Source organism: Sylvia atricapilla, chromosome 12 (assembly GCF_009819655.1).
Source record: "Sylvia atricapilla isolate bSylAtr1 chromosome 12, bSylAtr1.pri, whole genome shotgun sequence".
In the NCBI taxonomy this organism is placed as follows: Eukaryota; Metazoa; Chordata; class Aves; order Passeriformes; family Sylviidae; genus Sylvia; species Sylvia atricapilla.
Window position 1 is genome coordinate 7,823,181 of NC_089151.1, and position 23,817 is coordinate 7,846,997.

A 23,817-nucleotide genomic window follows, 5' to 3' on the forward strand; every position below is an offset into this window, starting at 1 on the left:
GACAGGGATGGTGAACACTCAAAGGTGAGAGAAGGCCTGGGCATGCCGGAAAGCTGGTGGAGGGTGCTGCACATCCCCATGAGAGTTAGCTACACTCAGCCTCTGGGTGCCCCCAATAGCTTTCCCAACTCTCAGCCTGGAGCCACCCCTGAGCCCCCAGTTTCAAACCCAGCCCAGACTTCCTTCCCTCCAGCTCTGCTGTTCCTCCTCCTGTTCTATGCATCCTCCTTCTCCCTCCTTTCAGGTGTGGCCCCGATAGCTCCCTTTTCTGTCCTCACCCATCCAAACTGAGATGTCTCTGAGTACTGTGTGGTTGGAAGAACGGAGCAATGCTGTGTGGGTCTCAGGTGGGATAGAGCTAGCTCTGAACAGCTTGGGGAGCTGGTTATAGGAAAAGAAGGAGGCGGGTGTCCTGAGGACCCTGCAGCCCCTACATGGCCTCAGCAGGAGGAGGGGATGCTGCTCCTGCCCACAGGAGAAAAGGCAGGTGCCCTTTCTTTATCTTAAAGAATAAAGCATCCACCTGAACAGGGGCTTGAACCCTGGACCCTCAGATTAAAAGTCTGATGCTCTTCCAACTGAGCTATCCAGGCTCACATTGGGGCTCTGGGGGCATGTCTGTCACAGGCACGGGGGTACCCCCCTTTCCTGCAGCATTGCAGGGACAATGTGGGGACCCGTTTTGATATTTGCCACTCCCACACCACCCCAACGAGGCTGCCAGCGCAGGCCAGACTGAACACGCGACTTCTGGGAATCTCCCTGGGCACTGATCAGGCACAGGGATGCGCCCTGGGAAGATGCCGGTGCCGCAGGGATGCGCAGGCGGGGAGGGGAGCAGGATGCTGCGGGAGCGGCTGTAAAACCTCCTGTGCTCCCCGAGGGAGGCAGGAGGGTCCCGCCGGGGCACAGGAGCAGCAGCGGTGGCTGTGGCCGCACAGGGCTCCGAGCTCTGCTCTGTGGCTGCAGCAGCCTCCGCTGGAATCCGAGTCCCAGCGGCGCTTTTCGGGAGCCGCGTTAAAGCAGGAGGGAGGCGGCTGCGGGGAGTTGAATTGCATATACCGAGCTTGGATAGGAACCTACAGGTGCCACCCCACACATTCTATTGCCCTTCCTCCCCATTCTTCAGGAAGGGACCTTTTTGCCCCATAGGGAACCCATTCTGCCACTCCAGCCTTGCCCAGCTCGGAAGGGACTGGAGAAGATTAAAGCCGACCCCAATTGCAGACGGGGCGGGAGAGCCCCAGGGACAGCCCGCAGAGAACCCCGTGGGGCCTCTTCAAACACCTCGTGCGCACTAATTGGCTTCATTAGAGCAGCCAGTGATGGCATCAGCCCCCCTCTGCTGGGGCTGGGGACAGTACTAATGAACCGGGGGAACGGCGGCCTCGGGACGGCCCTGGCGGGGAGATCAGAGCCCGTACGTTCGGTGGGAGTGTGTGTAGTGTCGACTGAACAAGAGCACAAGCTTAATTACCCTGATTAATTAGAGCCCACTCCTTTTAACCCATGTCTGGAGCCGTGACCGCACCGCTGCACGGCCCCACGGCGGCACCGTAGCCCCGAGGTGCACCGGCTCCGGGGTGGACACAGCCGCAGAAAGACACGCGGCGGTCCCCGGATCCCACAGAGAGACACCTTCAGGGAGGTGCCTGGAGGCTGGACGCTGCAGAGAGGGGCCGAGTCTCCGCGGAGCCCCGCGGGCAGGAGGCTCCTGGGCGCGTTTCCGCAGCTCTCCCCCCGCTCCTTTCTGTCCCTTTCTGGCCGCCGTTAGCCCGGCCCGTGGGGGCGGAGACCCGCCGACCCGGAAGGGTCCGACCGGGACCACGTGTTGGCAGCGTCATGGCGTCGGCGCCCAAGAGGTTTAAGGTGCGGGGAAATCCGGGGGCTCCCGGGGAACTGGAGACGCACCGGCTCTTGGGACGGCGGCGCTGATGGGATCTGCGATCGGCCTCATGCCTCCTTCCCCTTCACCCCATGTTTCCATCCACAGGCGGCGGTCGAGAGCGACGCCCAGGGGAAGAGTAGTGCCGACCCCCTCTCCGGGTTCCTGGCGTGGTGCGGGCAGGCCGGGGTGGAGCTGAACCCCAAGGTGAGGCACAGCAGGTCGGCCCGGGCATGCCTTAGGTCCGCCCTGGTCTCTTCGCTCTGCGCCTCACCGCTCCCTCCGGCCCCAGGTCCGCCTGAGCAGGGAGGGCGCGGTGGCGGGGTACGGGATGTTGGCCGCCGAGGAGCTGGAGGCGGGAGAGGTGCTGTTCACTATCCCTCGCACGGCGCTACTGTCCCAGCACACCACCTCCATCCACGCACTCTTGCAGGAAGGTGAGTGCAAGCCTCTTGTGTCACTCGAGTCTGCTGTGCCTTTTAAAGGAATAAATGGGTCTGTGGTAAACCCTCGGGAACGTTCCTGATTTGCACAGGATGCTGTAGGGCTGTTTGATACCAGGTAGAAAAGGGGAGGGCTGGGCATCCCCTCGCTTCCCTAAGGAGCTGTACTGGACAGGGAGGAAAGTCCATCAATGCAACATCTCCAGCTTCTAAGTGACAGGCACCCATACCATGCTGCTGTCCTTGAAGCACTGGTAAGAAGTTCCTTGGTTCCTGATGGCACGCAGAGCCTCAGGCTGGGGAGGGCAAGGCCGTGAGAGAGCTCATCCGTAACTCCAGAGAAGCAGTTTCTGGTCGTGGTTCAGCTCAGGACAAACCCAAGACAAACCAGAATAAAAGGGCAGCCCCTGTCTCCAGGCTGAAGACAGGCACAGAGGCTTGTCATAACAAGTTTTGGTTCTGAAACACAGAACAACTTAGGTTTTCTCCATCCTGTCTGGTTCTGTAGCCCAGGAGTCCCTGCAGAGCCAGTCTGGTTGGGTCCCTCTCCTGCTGGCCTTGCTACATGAGTACACAACCAGCAACTCCCACTGGCAGCCATACTTCTCCCTCTGGCAGGACTTCCGGAGCCTGGACCACCCCATGTTCTGGTAAGGTGAACGCAGGGGGGCTTGGGGAGGCTCAGTCTTACAGCTGAAGGCAGGCACAGGCCAGGGGCCACTGAGTGTTGTCCTGGGAAGGGATGTGGTCCTGCTGGGTGACCCCAACCCTCTGTTCTAGCCCTGTGCTAGCACGGGAGGAGCCTGAGGGGCTCTCCTGGAGCTATATTACAGGAGAGCACGGGAAAGCTGAGAATTTTAAGGAGGAAAGAGTTTATAGACCCTTGGCCCTAGCACAGAGAGAGAAGAACCTGTTTTTCTTGCAACAGGCCTCAAGAAGAGCGAACAAGGCTCCTGCAGGGCACAGGCATCCCAGAAGCTGTGGACAAGGATCTAGCTAACATCAACCTGGAGTACAACTCCATTATCCTGCCATTCATGGAGACCCACCCCGACATCTTTGACCCCAAACTGCACACTCTGGAGCTGTATAAGGAGCTGGTGGCATTTGTTATGGCTTACAGGTGAGAAGCGAGGGCTTTGTTCCAGGCAAGGATTATGGACAAGGAAGTAGGGGTACAGGTGATGTTAGAGGTTGCAACTGCACAAGAAACCAAGTGTAAGGTGAAGCTTGCCCTGTGCAGCCATGTGTATACCACTGGCTTGTCTTAGCTTTCAGGAACCTTTGGAGGAGGAGGAGGAAGATGAGAAGGGGCCAAATCCTCCCATGATGGTGCCTGTAGCAGATATTTTGAACCATGTGGCCAACCACAATGCCAACCTGGAATACTCTCCTGTGAGTACAAAGCTGCTGTGCCAGGCATTGTCACAGCTTACTTCTATTTTAGTAAGACCTTTGGGAATGGGGGAACAGCAGGGTGAGGTCTCAGCCCATGGCAGCAAGTCTGGCCTAGATCTCATTAATACAAAGCCCTGCTGCATGTTTGGTGTGTTTGTTAGGAGGAACTCAGGATCATCTGAACTCTGAAAGCCTTAGCTGAGCAGTCAGATCAGCACAGCTCACATGCTTTCCTCTCCCTGCTTGTAGCAATGTTTGCGGATGGTTACAACGCAGCCCGTGGGGAAAGGACAGGAGATCTTCAACACATATGGGCAGATGGCCAACTGGCAGCTGCTGCACATGTATGGCTTCGCAGAGCCCTACCCCGGCAACACCCACGACACGGCTGACATCCAGATGGTGACACTGCGCAGGGCGGCGCTGCAGCGTGAGTGGCACCCCAGCCCCTCTGGGAGAGGATGGTTACAACTCCCCTCTGAGAGGGCAGGGATCTCTGTTAAATAGGGATGACATGAAAAATAAGCTTGTTCCACAGTATTTCAGGGGGTGGGGCTGTGCCTTGGTTTTCTGCCTCCTGTTTCCCCTTCTCTGTTCCCCTTCCCCCTCCAGTGCCATCCTCGGCTGCGTTCACAGCTCTACTGTCTTCAAAACAGGTGCCAAAAGTGAAGCTCAGCAGCAGCTGGTCTCAGAGCAGTGGGACTTCTTGTGTCAGTTGGAGATGGTGGGGGAGGAAGGTGCCTTTGTGCTTGGCTGGGATGAGGTGCTGACAGAGGAAGAGCTGTCCATGACCCTCAAGGTAAAAATGGCCAGGTGGGAAAAGAGCTGCAAATGGGAGCACAGAGTGCAGCTGGGCAAATCAGCAGAGCAGAATGGTTCAGTGGACAAGTACCTGAAGGCAGTTTGGCATTAACAGTCCTGTGTGAACAGTGGTAGGGGGTGTGGCTGCCCAGTTCGCAGGTGCTGTTAAGTCGTCTTCCTCTTCTGAAGTAGCCATTCATGTGTACTCACATATTTGTCTTAAATGGCTCCTTGGCCACTGCTGTTCTAGAAAGCTGTCACAACTTTGTAGGTAACAGCTGAGATACTTTATGAGACTTCCCAATACTCACATAAGAACATTAAAACAGATCTGCTGTTTTAATATTCTTCTAACCCACAATTACTTGCATGTAGGTATCTAAGCCAGTTTTAGTCTCTTAACCTTTAGTGCAGCCGAAGAATTACTCGGCTGCTCCGTGTGGCTCTTCTGTGCCACAGAGGAGAAAGCCTGATGTACTCACACTGCCACTGACTTATCCCTTTGCCTGGGTCACTACAGGTGCTCTGCATGTCAGAAGAAGAATTCAAGGAGTATAAGGAGCAAGATGGCTGGGAAGATGACAGTGAGGAAGAGGAAAACTCTACTCTTTCAAATGAGGCACTCTCCAGACTTAAAACCCCTTGCAAGAAGCTCCTTTATGACAGTGTGCTGCTGACCCTGGAGTCCTATGGGACAGACCTGAAAGCAGAGCAGGACTTGCTAAATAACAAGGAGGCTTATGAGAAACTGAGTCGAAGGGAGCAGCAAGCGCTGCACGTGCGCTACGGACAGAAAAGGATCTTGCATCAGCTGCTAGAGCTGGTACAATAGAAACCTCAGTGCCTCTGGACAGGACCTAGCTGGGGCTGATCCTGAGGGAAAGGTCAGCCTCTGGCCATCTCTTCTGTGGCAGAGAGAACAGATGGCAAGACTGACTACAGGTCCATTTGGCTCTCATACAGCATATGGATTTTTAGCTACCTCTACATAAAGAAGCATCTTCACAGCACAAAGTTGGTTTTGAGTGGCCTTATTGTACTATGAGAGCTCTGGAGCACAAATACCACCTCTTTCCAGAGGCCATAAGAAACCCCAGCCATCCTAATAGCTCTTTTAGGAAGGCAGACATGCTGCCAGAACTGCAGAGGATTCCCTCATTCAGCATGAGAAATTTAAGGCAAAAGCTGCTCCTTGTCCAGATTAAGAAGGCAGAGATCCAGCTGGTAGCTCTTACCTTGGAGAGGTTCAGAGTAAATATATGTCAGCTGGACCTGCTGACAACACTAAACTCTTCATCTGTACATATTTTATGTTGAACATTTTCAAAAGTACAGGTCCGTCTAGCTGGTCTTCATGTAGGCTCAGTATAAAAATTATTTCCTTTTATTTCCACAAAAGGTATTTCTGTATCAGCTTGAGACTACTCTGGAGGAGCACTGTCACATTTCTACAGCTGCTGCAGGTTGAGAATTTGATACATACCCTCTGCTTAATGCAGTTCTACCCTGAACTCACTTTGGTTTTGCAGCTCAAAACACTTGACAGTTGACAGGCCAAGCTCTATTTAATAAAAATTAGTTTTCTTACCCAGCCCATGCTTTACTTCAGCAGGGTGTGAAGTACCATCTGAGAGCAGAGTGTTGGTTGGTGCTGCTGCAGTTAGAAGTATTGCAGACAAGCAAACCCAAACTGCAATCATGACAAAGCTCAGTTACAGCCTTGCCTATAGTGCTTGGGGACAGGGTGGTTTAACAGTACTGAGGGGAGATTGTTCTGGTTTCCCAGATGGGACAATAGTGAATTTCACCAGGGTCTCACACAGCTGCTGCTATCCTTCATAGAGACATTGTTAAAATTGGTATTTTGGTATATTGTGTCTCTCCAAAGAAATCATATTGGAAAATGTACATGTCAGAGGAGTATTACATTTGGTATCTTGGTTAAACCTTGGGGTTTGGGTTAAAACTTGTCTTTTTAGGTATGCACAAACTTGGTGATGACCAAAGCACACAAAAGGTTTGAACACTGTGTAACAAGACTTTGTTATAGCTACTGTTTGTAACTGTCTGCATGGGCACTGGAAGTTCAGTCTCACTGGAGAAGGGCATTTTGAGAACTTCACTTTTAGACTGTATTTTTGGACCACGGGGAAAGCTTGGAGGGGATTCACTTACTAACAAGAAATTGATTATGGGTGGCCTTTGTATCAGAGAATTAGTGAAAACAGCCTCAGAATGGATCCTGCAATTAATGTTACTTTGTTGCCAGGAAGGAAAATCTGTTCTTTGCATTGCAGAATAATACGGCTTGCAAGTAATGTGGATAGATGACAGCAGGCACTCATGTTTTAGCACTAGAGAAATAAAAAGGAAGTGTAAAGAAGTGGAGAAAAGAAAAGAAAGAAAAGGGGAAGAGATCAGAAAAGGGATGTAAATTTGGTTGATTGCTGTGATAATTGGAAGGGGCAAGAGAATGTAAGGGAATCAGATTTGAACTGGTAAATTCTCATCTAGTAGGAAAAATTCAACATACTTACTGTGAGCAGAACAGGCACTATAAACAAATGCCCCAGAACCTAGGGCATAGGTAATCCTCAAGCAGGAAAACTGCTTACACTTATTTGGGATTTAGACTGAGAGGCAGCTGAGAGCGCAGAAGAATCCCCAACAGAACTGATCACAGTAAATTTGGAGAATGAAAAGGTAAAATATCTAATAGAGGAGCAACTTAGATGTAAAGGAGTCTTCAGTAAACAAAGCACATCTGTAGCTGGAGCTATAGGGAAAAAGGAAATAAGGCCATTTTTCCAGCCACTCAAATTTGGAATTGTAAAGAGCTGTAAAATTTCTGTACATATCCAAATGCCCAATGCCATTATTAGAAGAGGATTAAGTAAATTAAATCCAAAAAGAACCTTTGAAAAAGTACAGATCCAAGTACATAAACCAGAAGAAAAAGCCCTGGGGGCACAAGCGTTTATGTTACGAGGATCAAAAAGACCCAGAGAGGAAGAGATACCAAAAAAATAGAAAATGGGGTGACTCCTGTCATGTAGGTGACTGGCACACCTGCAAGATCACAATAAGCAAAACAGGTAACAATCCAGTTAAAACCAGGCACCAGACTGGTAAGATGAAAACAATACCCTGCTAAATTGGATGCTAGAAAAAGACTAGAGCCAAACATTGAAAGATTTATTAGCTTTGGCTTGCTTCAGGAATGCCAGTCAGTTTAATACCCCAATTCTAACAGTTAAGAAACCACAATCAGATAAGTATCAGCTAGTCCAAGATTTAAGAGCCATAAAGCTTGCATACAAGATGTGCATCAACTACATAAAAAGACAGAGATAAATCGTTTAGGGCATTAGACTGTAAAGATACTCCCTTAAAAGATGTCTTTTTGTATCCCACTGGATGCTGGAATTCAGGAGCTGTTAGCATTTGAAGGGGAGAATCCTCAATCAGGGGGCTGACAATTTTGCTGTACTGTTTCACAGTAGGGATTTAAGAACAGCCATACAATTTCTGGAAAAGAACGTAAAACTGCGTGTCCTTGGGATTGGAATGGGAGGTATAGTAAAATGTATAGTGAAGAAGAAATGAGAACTGTGCTCACAATTCCAACTTCAACAGATCACTTTCAGCACAGCTGCTGACCTAGCAAAGAAATGCCATGTAATTGTAGGACCTAGCCACAATCTACTTAACACAGATGTGACTAATGCCTGGAACAGAAAGAGAATTCCCTCTGAACTGCGAAAATCCTTGATCCTACCACTGGCACAGTGATCCCTCAGAGCTGTTTTTCCCTCTATGCAGCAAATGCAAAACTGGGCATGAAACCCCTTAAACCAGGAAATCTTGACCTGTCTGCCCACCACAGCAATCAACTAAAGCAGTCAGCTTAAACAAGCTGATGTTATGTAAAAAGAAAGAAGTGAAGCTCTATTTCGTTGCATCTGCCAGGTTAAAGGACCTTGTAATATTAACAACACTGAAGCTGCCTACCCTTACAACAGCTAACCACAACCTTGGGCAGATTCCTGCTGCAGGGAGATCACAGCAGATGGAGGGCACTAGAAATGAAACTGATGGGCTGTCTACACTCTGTGTACCTCCACTGTAGTCTCCTGTCTGAGAGAAACGGCTCATGAACTTGAAACTCAGCCACTTCTGTTTCCACCCAACTGTCCTTTCTGATGCCACTTCAAAGCAAGACCCTCTCTAGTCAATACATCTGCCCACTGACCTCATGCTAGAGGACAAACCCAGCTGCTTTCAACAGGCAGTGCCCAAAACACACTGGAAAACTGCAGGTTTTTGGATGGGTGGAACAGGCTTTGGAAGACACCAACTGGCCAGAATAGAAGTGGAGAGAATAAGCACAGTGGCACGTGCTGCATGTCATGACTTTAATGTGTAACTACAGTATGCATACATACAAGAGTGGGAGAACTAAAGCCCAAGAACTAGAAAGGCTACAAAATACAACACGTGGACCAATACTTTACAAAACATTGAAAATCCTTACAAAATGGGCTGTATTGGTCCTTCGGGTTTTCTGTTTTAATTTTTTCCTTTTTTCTTTTTTTTCCTTTTTTAGTTTTTTTTTTTACAAACTTATACTGTGTGGTCACAGGGGAGGGTGGGAAAAGGGTCTAGATTTAACCCCTCATCTTCCAAAATTTACAACTGTCAGAAAAAAAAAAAAAAGCTATAGGCCTGGTCTCTGGTTTATTTACTGAAAACAGCTGACCCTCACTCCAAGGGCTTGTTTCTTCTCCAACATAAAGGAGGCATTCTCTGACTGCCACTCCACTTGCTGTCTATCAGCATTTGATGAGGGTGAGGGGAAAGCAACCCTGAACCTTAACCCTTCCCTCACCCCTCCTGTACTCCACAGAATTCCCATATTCCAAACACATCCACCTTTTTTTTTTTTTTTAAACAACTTAGTGATTTAAAGGTCCCCCATTTCACATAAAGAAAAATAAGTTACTGGCTTTTCAATATTCTTTGGGAGTCTGGGAATGTCAGGACAAGGAGGTTTGCCCCAGACAAGTGCTTGGCATCAGCAGCTGCCCCTTTATTACTAGATGGACAGGCACCAGTTACCCACCTGCCTTTTACACAATTTGCACAAACCCAAAAGTCCAGACAAATGTTTCTGTTCCTTGTATTTACACTAGTTTAAATGATATTCACAGCATCTTCTGAAGTTTGGCCAAAAGTCAAAAAACTTGTTTCAAACTTTGGAACATGCCCGCATAAGACTTTCACCCAGGGTCTGTTGTGTCTACCCAATCAAGGGGGCTGGGAAGGTCAGGAGGAGCCTTACGGAGTCTTCAGTCAGTTGATGGGACAGGACCTCCAGGCTGGCACTCTTAAAATGCAGGATGCAGCTCATCTAACTGGCACCAGTCCCTTCCATGACTTGCTGGGCCTGCTTCTGCCCCATGCAGCACTGTGCAACTGACTGGAACAACCTGCACAAAGAAGCAAAGCAATGGTAGGTGCATTTATGGCAGCAAATGGATGCTCTGACAGCACCAAAAACTCAAGGTTCAGTTGCTTCAGAGATAGCATTTTAATGATTCTGTGGTTAAGTTATACTCACTTCTCAATTTCTGGAGCACAGTGAACAAACTCATGGTTCCAGAACTTGAAGGCTGGATTTTTTATCAGCTCAATAAACGTAATAAGGAGACCCCAGGGATGAGGCCTATTTACAATCAGTCGTTCCAAGAGAACCCTGAAATCCGAAAGTTAGAACACTTAGTGCTCAAAGATCAAAAATATAGAAGGAAGGAAAGCAAAAAGCTGAATGCTGGCCAGTTCAACGTCATCCCTCTCACCTGGTGATCTGCTCCTGGATGGCCTCTGTGTTGGCCTCTGCAAACAGGTAGAGCATGGTGCAGCTGAAGTAGTGGGTGTGACTGTTGGGGTACCGCAGCTGGTTGGCGATGGCGTTCAGGAAGAGGTACCGGCCTGCAGGAGAGAACACTGAGCACACACAGCCTCTCTTGCACACAAAGGGGAATAAAGAAGCAACCAGTAGTGCTCGAGACTAATGTTTGGAAGCCTGATGGAGGTATATGAAACAAAACCAACTGAAGATATGTAAAAGCTGTATCAATCCAAGCTGATGGAGAACTAAGAATTCAATTCTTCTTCACTGAAGGCATTTTTAATTCCCTTCAATACTTTGAACTTTTGGTTAGAACATTGCTCCTATATTCAGAGTTTAATATTGTAACGTAGCATTCATTTCTGTGAATTCACTATCAGCTATGTGAAATCACAGAATCATCAAGGTTGGAAGAGACCTTTAGGACCATCAAGTCCAACCATCAAGCCAGCACTACCCCTGTAACCCCATAACCTCTTAATCACATCACTCAGCACTAGATCCAGACACCTCTCAAACACCTCCAGGGATGGCAACTGCAACACCTCCCTGGGCAGCCTATTCCAATATCAGACTCCTCTAACAGGGAAAAAAAACCTTTCCTGGTATCTAATCTGAATCTTCCCTGTAACACCTTAAGGCCATTTCCTCTTGTCCTTTCACTGCAGCCATGGTAGAAGACTCCCACTTGACTACAGCAACCCTTCAGAGCTCGGGTTCACCTGAGCCTCTTCAACACTAAACCAACCCAGCTCCCTCAGCCATTTCTCAAGGGACATGTTTTCTAGACCTTTCACAAGCCTTGCTGCCCTTCAGTGGACACATTCCAGCACCTCAATATCCTCTTTAAAGTGAGGGCCCACTTGCTGTAAATGTGACATTGCACGAACTAGCAGTGTTTCCAGCTCACCTTCAGTATCCAGGTCTACTGCCAAATTCTGGAAGATGTCCATGTGAGCTGAGTGGGTAATGGTGCTCATGGAGGGTGTGCTGCCTTTGTTGTGAATGTGTGCAATAGCTTGAGTACCTACGTAGAGCACCAGTGCATTAATCAGCTGGATGTTGTAGCGGTTGCCAGGTTCATTTGATACCTAATAGCAAAGATATGAAAAGCATTAACAGTCAATATTCCTTCAGCACTCAAAGGTACAGCATGTACAACAACAGCATCCAAGGATCTTACTGATTATCCAGAAGACAATACACTGGGACATCCACAAATTCAATATGGCATTTAGCCTTTTTTAATACGCATATATTAAAAAGCATATATTATAGCGCATATATACATGTGTGTACATATATATTCAAAAACATCAGCAAAGTGTTGACACAACAGATTTTTTTTTACTCTCTGCCTAAAGGAAAAAATCACATAAGGCAATGTGAATTCACCAGCAGTGCCAGATGCTGGCTGAAACATCCCCCTTGTGTGAATGTGTCTAAGCAATTCTCTGACGAAGTTCAACTTCAGGCCTGCTGCAAGCCAAGCCATGAGATGTCTGAAATGAGGTTTTAGCCACAATTCTGAACTGTGCTTTAGCTAATTTGACCTTTTTTACCCTTGAAAAATTGGCATAAGGATCCATGTATTTCTGTAATAATTGATCTATTTGGAGTCAAAATTTAATCAGATTCTAAAAGGTTTCAACACATCCTATCAGGGAGTGGCCAAAGACTTATTCAGAGTGTGAATTTTCATAGGCTTTTCTACTGCCTGATCTGGTCAATACACCAACAAAATTCTGGCAGGAAAGGATGGTGGCTGAACCAGTGAGATCATCTGTGCCACATTATTTAAATTGAGCACCCCCAGGAACCTCAAAAACCTCAAACTTACCTGTAGGTTGCTTCGCAAGTCAGACAAAAAGGTGACTGGAGAACGGGTTTTGAGATAGGAATCCAAATCTTTTTTGAACTGAGGTGGCATCACTCCAGTGAAATTTGTGAGTATTCGTGGAGCAATGTTAATCTCACTTAACATGTCCACCTGTTGACAGAAAATCCAGTCAATTAAACCATCAGCAATGGAACAAATTGAAAAGCAGATCTATAAGCAGTATTACATCAACTACTGCTGCTGATCACTTTTCCTTCCATCAATGAATGACAACACCTGACTTTTGCAGGTTTTAGAAGAAACTTAATATCTAACATGCAAACTTATTATATTATATCTTAAAGAACTGAAGATAAAAAAATTCAGGGGCGAAGGCCATAGGGAAATTCAGCCACTGCCTTTGGGGTCTCTTCATCTACACTCCAGAGAGTCTGGTAGTTTCGAAGGGCACAAACATCCATACAAGTCAAGAACAGCCTTCTTCAGTGACAATGAGCACTGCAGCTTCACTCTCATCAGCCTGCACAGCTCAGGCAGAGAAGAGCAACAGGACAGTGCTTTGGCAGTATGAGAAAATTTCCTTCTAATCATTCCAGCATTAGTTGCCTAGCAGATATTCGAAGACTCAATTAGATAATACTAACCTGGATAGAGAGTATTTTGAGCATTAAAGTTTCCTATTATCAAACTCCTTTAAAATTAAGTTCTACCTTTAGGTTTGGGGTGAAAGGGTCTGGAAGCCTCATGTTCCGTGGGAAGGCACTCAGGATCAGATTCCTTAGTTGAATACAGTTAGGTGGGATCACATCACAGAACCCATAGTGGTAGTCACAAAGAAATTCTGGGAAATCATGCAACAAAACCAGCAACACACGCAGAGTGCCCTGTGAAATAAAATATTAAATATAAGAAGTGTGTAACTGCTGAACCTGTCTAAAAACTTGCAGAGCCATCATTCTATGTCATGAATGGACATAGAATGATGTCCATTACCAGAAGGAAACTAATCTGGGAGGGCAGCCTGCTTCCCCCACAATTTAAGTTCAACCCTCAGGTATAAGAAGAAAACAGTTAATTCTATTTTGCTGCCAGATTACCTCTACTTTCAGACAGCTTTGACTGGAAGCATCTATTAGTTGACATTTTTTTACCTTGTAAAGAATTTGCATAGGTTTGGTGAGTTCCACATTTCTAAGGAAAGGAGCCAAGTACTTGAATAGATCAATCAATAACTGGGCATACATAGGCCAACCCTGTCAAGAAAAAAACAGCAGGTGGAAAACATGCAATGAAGACGAATTACCTTAATTTCAAAACTATAATTAGATTGATCTTAATATAAATCTGGATGGAAGAGCTAGCAACTGCCAGCTTAACCACTGAGAGCAGCACAACTCATTTCAAGGGTTTCAGCTGCGCACCATTGTGCCATGGGTGTTTCCAGAACCCTCAACATGCCAATATGAGCTGACAATATTTAGCCTAGAAGCCAAGCTACAGCTCTTCTAGACATTTACAAAGGCATGTTTATACAATTCAATTCACCCTGTGTTCCACAGTTATTGACACACAGACTCTCCTCCATGCAGTTAGGTTACTGTGAATATGGAAGACAACAAAAACAGAACAGCCATGCTACTAGTGCACTTCAAGAGATGTGAAACAGCACCACACCAGATAAACACCTGGGTGAGCTTTTTAATTCAGAAAAGATAAACTGCAGCCACACCTTCTGCTGTGGTGTATGTGCCAGCATTCTTGCAATAAATATCCGATGGGAGATCAGTTCCAGCCAGGCATAAACAAAACCTGGAGCTTTTGTAGGCCTCAGGATGTGAAATGTGTTACTGAAAGAAAAGTTAGAGCAGGTTAGAAGTGCACAGCAATAAGATTGCTTTTCATAACATTGAGGGAAAAACACAGCCCTAAAAGCAAAGGCATTTGAGCATCTTGGGTTTTACCAGTCATCTTCCCTAAAACAAGCAAGTGGTCAGTCCACAGTAGAACCAGTTACTACAAAAATGATTAAGCCACCACAAAGAACAGTTGGATAGCTTCTGAGCGAAAATCCTTGATCCTACCATAAAAAGGTGAGCACTGTGGCCAATCCCAAATACATACCAGAAAGCTGTGAGTGTCTGGAAATTGATGGTCTCCAGCACATGCTCAGGAGCATTTAATTCCAACAGCAACATGATGAAAATGCGATGGTAAGGAAGTTGCTGAAACTCACTCTGCCGAACATCGTGGTCTTGCAGAAGAACTCCCACCACAATACCAAGAACCTAAAGAGATTAAGACATGTGGAGACAGCAAGAATTACTCTTCAGGTCACAGTACAGATAATACATTAACCATCAGTAAAAAAAAAATAAATCACTAGATTCTAACAAGAACCAAAAATCTTAGTTATTAGAAGTATTGCATAAATTAATATTAAAATTTGTTTCAGCAATTCCCGATCACTATGCTTTGCTTTCTCTGTCCCTTGGACCACAGTCATAATGACTAACTGGGCAGTATCTGAAGGGCTTAACTACCTAAGTCCATCCAGCCATGAACAAAGTAGTGTAAGAGCAAAGGCAAGACTCTCACAACATGAAGGTAAACACTCGGGAATCAATAACCTTAAAACAACAGCTGCTAACTTTTTCATTTCAAGGCACAAAGACGAATTTCAGATTGGTCTGAGATGAAATCTGTGTGAACAAGAAAGCCACTAGGCATCTTGGTGGTTCACTCAAATTAGTGATGAACTCATCTAAGTTCTCATCTGACACTTCAGCAGCAGCCCACATTAAAGTCTGCACCTCAGGTTTATCAGGAAAGGTACAGCACGCTTTAAATGCAATGAGGAAAAGGATGCCCAACCTTATTCAGGAGGTTGATCTTTGTGACTGTGTTGGTTGCCTCCCCAGAGTGCTTCACCAGCAGTGCAATGAGTCGCACAAAGGCATCCAGGTTGTGGTAGCACTTGGCTCGAATCATAGTGGGGTTGGCTGCAGGATTGTGCTGCTGCTCGGCCAGGGCTCGATAGCTGATCTCAACACACATTTCGGTGCAAAGACGGAAAAAACGGGTGATCAGGTCATCTGTTTTCAGGATCCCCTGCTGGTGCATCTAACCAGGAAATGAAAAGACGTCAGCACCATAACCACAGACAGTTCATTTTACAATTTATTTCAAACAACACACCCTTTACAAAGCACCCACCTTGCCTGCCAGTAAATTTTTGCCATACCCTCCTGAGAGATTAATGTTTGCAAGGCAATTTGAGGGTGGCAACACAATTTTAGCAAACACATTTATTCTCAAATACAATCTTTTGAATCCCAAATCTTTCCAACCAGCAGCATAGCAGAGAAGCCTGTTTCAGCATCAGTGCTGCCACCAGAATTCAGCCTTGCATGAAGAACATGAGAAGTGCAAGCTCTGGGAAGGGCAGACTCCATCTTCTAGCTCAGGATCACCAGTACTTTGCAGCCCCATCCTGTAGAAGCAAACTGCATTTGGAAAGCAAATTTTCCTTACACCAGTATTAGACAGAGAAAGATTGGGTGGGCTTTTTTGTTTTGCACAGGGAGTTGTTTTAATAATATATGCATTAAAAAACCCCAGAGACCTCATTTTATTTGTTAGCCACAGTATTAGAACCATGAAAATGAAACAAATTACACTGCAGAAAACTTGGGGGTTTTGAAAAAAGCATCTTATTTCTAAACTACTGGACATAAAACTATAAAAAAAAGCACAACTGGTAATTTGGAGACAATGTGGAGAACTTCTAGAATTTCTGGAGTAACTTTTTTTCTAAAAAGCCCAAAGAATTTAGGCTTCTGCTTTCAAAGTTCTGTGCTGCTTCTTGTCCTACAGACTTGTGGGAAGGAAGCAATGCTTTGGCAGTCATTTGAGCTCAGTAATAGAACCTTATTTAATGTAGTTATTACAAAATATTCCTTTAGAACTCATTACTAAAGCCTGTAAGGAAACAATTGTAAATAAACACTGCATTTCCATATATTTAAATTGCTATTTCAAAACTGATCGAGTATGTACAAAAGGTAACCAAACAAGTGTGATAAAAAGTGGGACAAAAGTGTACTAAGTATTGTGAGTGCTCTATACTGAAGTGTGCTTTAGAAGCATGATTTAAAGTAAAAAAAGTGAGGTCACAGAAATACGTCAAAAATTTAAGATGCACATTTAGCACAATATCTATCAAAAACATTAAAAAAGTTGTATGCAGTAGAAGTTAGCCCAACAGAAAGCTGTCTATAACCAGTACACAAGGACACTAAAATCAAATTAAAAAGACCCCACTGTATCAGTCACAATCTTCATGCATACTTTGAAGCTTGAGCTTCTTTAGCAGCTTCATTAGTAGCTGAAAAGTCTGCAGCATATCTGTGGTAGCATCACAAACTTAAAAAGAACACAATTCAAGAAGGCCATGTCAGGGGCTTTCTCCCAGCTGCAGTCAAGGAACTGCATGCAAGGAACACAGTTTTAGGGAGATGCCTGCAAATACAGGAGCTAGTTACCACACATGCTGGGCTGAGGGGATCTCCCTCCTCAATCACCTAGAAAGCAGATGGTAGGTGATGCTCATCACACCTGTTAAGGTGCTTCAGAGTGGCACGTCGGACATTGTTTAAATTTAGGCACCACTTCAGCCAATGAAGTCTCAAGATTTTCCTTATTAATGATTTAATTTCAAAAAAAAGATTCCCTTGCCCACATGACCGGAAACAGTTTACCTGAATCTCTACTGGTGACATCCTCCTGTAGGCTGTCAGAGCTTTTACTGTTACCCATAAGGAGCAACACCAGTCAAGGCTCATTACAGAGCATGACAGAACTATTTCCACGAGCTATTTCAGCTCAAGTTCTTTTTCCACCAAACTTATCTCAGAACTCATGGTCTGAAGTGACAGCCTGTTGCTGCAGTATCTGAAGAACATAATTTGGTGGAGGACAGGGACTTCATCAAAAACAGATAGAATTTTGACAGAAAACTGCCATACACCTGCAAGTTTCACAAGGATGCCTAACACAGGTTATAACACTGCTTTAAAATGGAGGGCATCACACCCTACTTATGTTGAATAAAAAGCACCTTTCTTTCCAAAAGCTCTACCTGTCCAACAAACGCAGAGAATGCTTTGGTACTGTCACGGCCTGCTGCAGCTGAATGGTAGAGGTTCACCCACTCTCTCAGCAGGTATTCTGCCTTCTCCCTCAGGCCTGGTGGGTCATCATACTCAGAAGCTTGGGAAATTCCTGAATGCATCATGAAATTAGGACCTCCATGAGCACGGTCAATCATTGCTTCATAGTTTGATCGGACCACTTCCATCAGCTGGGGTAATCTAATGCAACAGACCAGAGCAAGAGCTGGGTTAGAATTCCTCCTCCCCCAGAAGGTGCAGGAACTGGAAGCTCAGTCAAAGAGTTGAAAGAAAGCAAATTATTTCTTATACTAAAACCTTCTATCTTTCAGTCCTCACTGGAATAGCAGAAATAAGTCATGAAAGCAGATACACTTATGATGAAAGAAGGAACACTGAAATCACATAAGCTTTGAAGTTCCACTCCAGTTTGTACAGGGAAATGCTGCAACAAAACACCACAGGGACTAGAAGCAGCCTTCCCTCTGCAGACTTCAGGAGCCCTAAAATTCTCCCAGATAGGGAGATGTCAGTACTGACTGGGGCACTGGATCTGGCTGCAGTCAAAGTCAAGCCATAAGCGAGGACAGCATATCCATGCCAAGCGCAGATGAAAGACTTTGGTTTTGGGACATCCTGTTAGCAGCTGTGTTGGTAATGGCCGCCAATGCCATCAGCCAGCTGCTGGCTGCTCTCACATCTATTCAAAATTCTCCAAGCTCTAATCCACCTCTTTCTCAAACCCAGCAACAACTACTTCCACCTTATGAATAGGAGGCCTGCAAGTCCCACAGATATTTCCAGGTGTGGCAACATTTGCTACCCAAATGGTTTGGGAAGGTTGCTGGTGGATACATAAGCCATGTGAGACTGGTGGAGGATTGCTCTGTAAGCTCTAAACAGAAAGGATTGTCCAATTGGATTGTTTGCAATTAATTATTTAACATACTCACACCTAGATATGTAAAATTTAAACAGGCAATAATGCATAAATTTGAGATAAAGCAGGAATTCAAACAAGTTTCTCACAGCTCCACAGAATTTTGAAGCATAGTGCATGGAGAGATTTTCTCACTTAAGCATTCAGTTTCACATGCTGCTGCAGCTGCCTCTATTTTGACTAAGATGAGCACATTTACATTAGCGTGACAGTTGAAACTAAGAAACGACTGCAGCCTCAAGAAAAGTTTAAAGCTGTATGATTGAATGATATGAGACATTGCCTATATAATATGCAAATCATAAATGAGCACAAAAAAAGTAATGCATTGCACAATACTATAGCCTCACCCTTCTGGGGCGTTTCCTCTGGAATGAGCATTAATTCTCATGAGTGTCTCAATGGTGTGAAACAGATCTGCTTCTGTTACATGGGCAACACTTCTCTCATCCACCAACAAGATCTTGACCAACTGCATGGCAAATGCCACAGCCATGTAGTTCAAGCCATTCTCCATGGACTGTCAACATGAAAAAGACAAAGTTCAACTACATATCTTACAGTGGACTGAGTGCACCCTTCCTCCTTTATAGGAGCAGGTTCTCTTTACCTGAGCCAAGTGGAGGTCATACTGCTGCATGTTAACAAGGTGATTGCGGATTAGCAGCTCCACAGCTTCCACGTTGTACTTGTACTCATCTCTGCATTCGATCAGGCACCTGAAGAATTGGACTTCTTATAAAGAGTGTACTTCAACAACACAGTTTAAGTGAAACAACTCAAATCTAGTACTTCAGAAACTGCGAGATTCAGTGTGACTCACTATCCAGCTTCAAAAGAAGCATCTTCTAGAGCATTCTCTAAAGTATTGTTTAGGTTCAGAACAGTCACACTCAAGCATCTATTGCCCTGCACAACTGGTCACAAAAGCCCTTCAGGAGCTTCAGTCTATTTGGCATAAGAAGCATCTCTTCAAAGATGAATTGGCAGATCTGCCCAGCTGAAGCTTCTGTTACAGGCATATGCCACGTCACATTGCTTGTGACAGCATATAGAGATATTCTCTGCAAAATGAAGGGGAAAAAAAGCCCAGATCATGCTCTAATGCTTAATTACATTAAAGTTCCCATCATCTTCCAGGATGAACCAGCATTTTCAGAAAATCTAGTTAATTTTGACAAAAAAACTTAAGTTATTTTTTGTCTGTCCAAATTGCAGCAAAGCAAAATACTAGCAGGCAGGGAATTCAGAGTAACATAGAAACTCTCAAAAGATGGTCAAAGCTACATCAATGTTCTTGCTGTCTTGTAACTGACCTCGTTATTTGTTTGTTACACCATGGAGATCCATAGGCACGGCCATCCTGCAGAGCCTTCAGCACCAGCAGGTGACACTCACGATAGCGGAGCAGGAGGTCAGCGTCAGCCCCACTGGTGGCATCCAGCAAGCCCTCTACAGCCTAGAACAGATGCAACCTGTTAGCAGAGGAAAAAACAAGTCCTCTTCCAAGTCTTCTGCACATTACACCAGCTGTTATCACCAAAAGACATGAAAAAACTCAATTTAGTAATTATGCTGACCTCTTAAGATTGTGTGAGATTTTACCAGCTACTATGGCATCTATACATGCACTTTACACAGCTATGCTACCACAAACCAACCTACAGGTCTCTCTATGCCCCACTAGCTCTGTATGTGCACCAAATACCATGACAGACCATGTTAGTCTGTGCTCCAGCTTCCCTAAGTCAATGCCTTCCCATGCAATTCTGCACATGACTCATGGAAAACTACCTGAGAAAATATTTATAGAACCTTCCAGAGATAAATGAGCAACACCCTTGGAGAAAAAGCTGCAGAACTCAGAGATGTATTTGCTAGTCTACAGCAAATGGAGGATGAGTTTTACATGGGCAACATAATTTTTTTGGTCAAGTCCTAGTCAAGACTGGATCCTTCAATAGGTAAAAGATCTTACAGTCAAGAATGAAGAGTCTCCCTCCTGCTTTTGATTGCTTTTGTTTTGGCACTGTTCTTGGATCCTCATGCAGACAGCTCAGTATCCTTACACTGTCCTCAAGTGGATTTTTCTCTGTCTGTCACTTGTTCTACACTGCTACACATGCACTAACGCCAGCTCAGCTCACAGAGCTCACTGTAACACTTCCCACTGGTACAGCCTACAAATTCTGGCTGGGATGGAGTAAATTTGCTTTACAGCACCCTACATGGTGCTGTGCTTTGGATTTGTGCTGAATTAATGTTGACAACACACCACAGTTTTGCCAGCTACTGAGCAGCACTAGCACAGGATCAAGGCTTTTTCTCTCCCACTCTGCCTACCCCACCAGTGGGTAGGTTCAGAGTGGACAAGAGGCTGGGAAGCAACACAGCCAGGACAGCTAACCCAAATTGAAAAAAGGATGTTCTATACCATATGACATCACATTCAGCAATGAAAGCACAGGGAAAGGAGGATGACAAAGGGCATTCATGGTTCTGATGTTTGCCTTTCCAGGCAAATGTCACATGTTCTGAAGCCCTGCTTTGCGAGGAGCAGCTGGAGTTCTCCCTGCTGATGGGAAGTAGAGACCATGTGTACAATACTTTAAGTGAACACAATGGCTCCATCCCACCTTATTTATCAGATTTCCAAAGACAGCACTTCAGTACTGTTCACCAAGCAAGTTCCACAGAATACATGAAGAAACAAGGTCACCAGCCAGACAATCCATGAGCCAGGTGAGTAATAAACTCTAAGCAAGTTGTTACAGATATGAGTTATCAACACTCACCTTCTGCAGTAGTCCAAGTGCAGCAATAGCATCCCGGGAGTTCCGAGCCACTACCACCGCCTCCAAGAGGCTACGCAATGCTTGAACTTGAGGATTCATGGCCAGGGTGTGTGGAATGGACTGCAGGTGCTGCTCCAGTTCTGTCATACATTTGTCATAAATCTGTGCTACATCATCTGTAGCCCAAGCTTGCTGCTCAAAAGAAAGTGATAATCAGTGATTTTTGCACGGATTGCATTTGGGACACTCAAATACTCACTGACTGGCTCTTCCTCAGAAATTACAGCATCCAGAATTTAGACTTCTACAGTACTGTGGTTTATTATGCTGGTATTTTAAATACACACATATAAGCAAATCAAGCTATGAAAATAACCAGCACATAATTCTATCAGTCAGATTCACAGAATGGTTTGGATTGGAAAGGATTTAAAGACTATCTTGTTTCAACTGTCCTGCCATGGGCAGGGACATCTTCCACTACAGCAGGTTGCTCAAAGCCACACAGAATCTGGCTTTGAACACTTCAGGGATGGGCCATCTACATCTTCTTCAGATAACCTCTTCCAGCCTCACAGAGAAGTTCCTTCTAACATCTAATCTAAACCTGTCCTCTTTCAGCTTGAAGACTTGTTCTGTCAGTAAGGCCTTATATATACATTGTTAATTATCTTAAAAAAACCCCTTGTTAATTAACTTAAAATTCAGACTTGCCGTCCATGACTTTCCTGCAAAAATAATCTGAGATTTGAATAAAATGTTTCACTGCAACTAAAACTACATGTAGTAATCCTAAATTGCAGAATTTGTCCCAGTTCGGGTTACAAATCTCTAAAACTGGATGGAAGCTTTTTGCCATTACTTTTTTAGAGCAAATGCATTTTTTCAACCACTGTCCCCAAGCAATACAAACACTTGACTCTTTTGAGTCCTTCTAACAAAAACACAAGTTCTGCAAAAGTTTCCAAAATAGCTATAGTACTCTCAAGCTGATTAATTCAGGAACTTCTACCTTCATAGGCTGAGCCAAGAATCCTGTAGGTTGAGTTAAGTCATTGGTAGGTAAGAAGCCAGGGACATTGCGTGCAAACTCTTCATAAACAGCCAGCTGCTTTGGGTCCACACCTCCAACCTTTGCAACAAAAGCAACAGGCATTAAACTCATTGATAAGCACTGAGGCAGTAAAAAATGAGGGCAGCTTGTGTTGCAGGTAGCTACTCTTAAACAGGCCTAGACATCGAGTAGGATTCAGCTGCTCTGCACTGAGGTTCTATCTCTCCTGCCACAGCTCCTAACATGGGGATTTCGCTCTAGAAATGAAACTCATATTCCCAGAAACAGAAATAATTGAATATTGAAAAATGCTCTGCTGAAAGCACATTACATGTCCTTTAAAGAAAGAAAGTATAAAGGAGACAAAAGAAAATAAAATATAAAGACAAAACAGATGATGAGCCATCTTTCAGTGGGAAGAAATGCACAGAAACTGAGTCAAGGAATTGAGAAAATTATATAAACACTCATTTTGGAATAATGTATTTATGTGTTTCAACACTAATCAAGATAACAGCAGCTGCACTGCTAGGCAAGAGTAACAATATATGATTTTCTCATCTGACTCTCTGTCACCCACTTCTCTTTATCAGGAGGGAGAGAAGAGAAGCATCCAAACAGAACTCACCTTTAACCTGATCTGTTCTGGCATCCGCTCAGCCTGGTATGTTAACACAACAGGATCACAGTAGCGACGCCCCTCTTGCCTGGCATGCTTTCTGAGCTCAAATTCCTGGGAAAAACACAAACACCACACTGCATTTTAGACACCCATCTGCATGTGTATGAACACAGAGAATACTTCGAGAAGACAATAGTTCCATACTTACAGTTGCAAGCCTCTTGTCCATCTCAGGGCCTGCCTTTTCCACAGCTGTCTTCTGGATAAAGCAGCAGGCAAGCTCACAGTTATCCTGTGCTAACTGGGCAGCTGCCTGCTCCATCATGTCCCTCTGCTGTGGGGAGGCTGCCTATTGAAAATCACAATAATCAGTGAAGGATGTAAAATTTCCCTGCATATAACTAGCCTTAAAATCTGCACCACTGCTTATACAGAACACAAGCAATAAAAATGAATGCTCTTAGGACCACACTCCCTTCCCATAGAATACACAATATTAAATTTAATTTTGCATAGCTTTGAATAAAAAAGTAGGCAAGATGACAGTAAAGACTTTCAACAAGGAACAAAACCACAGGTGTTCTCCATCTTCTCCACCTACCTATCTCCAGGGCACAGAAATAAAGGCCTGCTTTAGACAGACACACACAGAGTGATGCTAATGCAGGGAAGGGTTTGCATCACAGTAGAAGTTTTCCTACTTTCTAGGTTGTAATTGGAAGATACAAAGGTGCAGCACTAACAGTGCAAAATAGCAGTTCTAAGCCTTTTTCAGTGGGTTCCTTTTCTGATAAGGCATCAGATTTTTTACCATCTCAGTTTAAGAGTGTTTGACCTGGAACTGCAACGCTTTTTTCCACTGTAATTCCACAAGAGTCACAAAACTCACCCAGTGAATTCACTCCCATGCTAGTTAAGCTACACAATTAATTAACAAGTCTACACTGTGGAGAACTGATT

The 23,817-nt window shown here is 45.0% G+C and overlaps 2 protein-coding genes and 1 non-coding gene across 13 annotated transcripts in view; 1 reads left to right on the forward strand and 2 right to left on the reverse strand.

Moving 5' to 3' along the window:
• Positions 1–520: 520 nt before the first annotated feature.
• Positions 521–593, reverse strand: TRNAK-UUU (transfer RNA lysine (anticodon UUU)). Its single transcript has one exon. It is a non-coding gene; the product is annotated as a tRNA-Lys (tRNA).
• A 971-nt stretch (positions 594–1,564) lies between these two features.
• On the forward strand, positions 1,565–6,114 carry SETD6 (SET domain containing 6, protein lysine methyltransferase). Of its 2 annotated transcripts, XM_066327724.1 has the most exons (9): positions 1,569–1,869; positions 1,994–2,092; positions 2,178–2,322; positions 2,837–2,978; positions 3,257–3,451; positions 3,600–3,723; positions 3,976–4,156; positions 4,383–4,525; positions 5,048–6,114. In XM_066327724.1, the coding sequence occupies exons 1-9, from the start codon at positions 1,843–1,845 to the stop codon at positions 5,357–5,359; spliced, it is 1,368 nt and encodes a 455-aa protein (XP_066183821.1). In that variant the 5' UTR covers positions 1,569–1,842; the 3' UTR covers positions 5,360–6,114. The 2 variants fall into 2 exon arrangements, with proteins under 2 accessions (XP_066183823.1, XP_066183821.1); XM_066327726.1 differs by lacking the exon at positions 2,837–2,978 and having other exon boundaries at positions 1,565–1,869; positions 1,994–2,322.
• Positions 6,115–8,928: 2,814 nt separating this feature from the next.
• CNOT1 (CCR4-NOT transcription complex subunit 1) overlaps positions 8,929–23,817 on the reverse strand; it is a 54,764-nt gene continuing 39,875 nt past the window's right edge. For 6 of the 10 annotated variants that reach the window (XM_066327714.1, XM_066327722.1, XM_066327717.1 and 3 more), the window contains 18 exons: positions 23,066–23,206; positions 22,864–22,968; positions 22,194–22,313; positions 21,182–21,373; positions 19,703–19,845; positions 18,997–19,105; positions 18,737–18,906; positions 17,395–17,647; positions 15,150–15,398; positions 14,400–14,563; positions 14,008–14,125; positions 13,430–13,531; positions 12,989–13,162; positions 12,279–12,428; positions 11,349–11,529; positions 10,386–10,518; positions 10,148–10,282; positions 8,929–10,016 (listed from right to left, as the gene is read on the reverse strand). In XM_066327714.1, the coding sequence (XP_066183811.1) occupies positions 9,938–10,016; positions 10,148–10,282; positions 10,386–10,518; positions 11,349–11,529; positions 12,279–12,428; positions 12,989–13,162; positions 13,430–13,531; positions 14,008–14,125; positions 14,400–14,563; positions 15,150–15,398; positions 17,395–17,647; positions 18,737–18,906; positions 18,997–19,105; positions 19,703–19,845; positions 21,182–21,373; positions 22,194–22,313; positions 22,864–22,968; positions 23,066–23,206 (2,718 nt within the window). In that variant the 3' untranslated portion in view covers positions 8,929–9,937. The remainder of the gene's footprint in view (positions 10,017–10,147; positions 10,283–10,385; positions 10,519–11,348; positions 11,530–12,278; positions 12,429–12,988; positions 13,163–13,429; positions 13,532–14,007; positions 14,126–14,399; positions 14,564–15,149; positions 15,399–17,394; positions 17,648–18,736; positions 18,907–18,996; positions 19,106–19,702; positions 19,846–21,181; positions 21,374–22,193; positions 22,314–22,863; positions 22,969–23,065; positions 23,207–23,817) is intronic. The other 4 variants (XM_066327723.1, XM_066327720.1, XM_066327721.1 and 1 more) reach the window with 1 other exon arrangement.

Coding starts and splice junctions, on each gene's coding strand:
- SETD6 (XM_066327724.1), top strand. CDS start 1,843: ATGGCGTCGGCGCCCAAGAGGTTTAAG. Junction 2,093..2,177: donor GGGTGGAGCTGAACCCCAAG/GTGAGGCACAGC, acceptor CTCCGGCCCCAG/GTCCGCCTGAGCAGGGAGGG. Junction 3,724..3,975: donor CCAACCTGGAATACTCTCCT/GTGAGTACAAAG, acceptor CCCTGCTTGTAG/CAATGTTTGCGGATGGTTAC.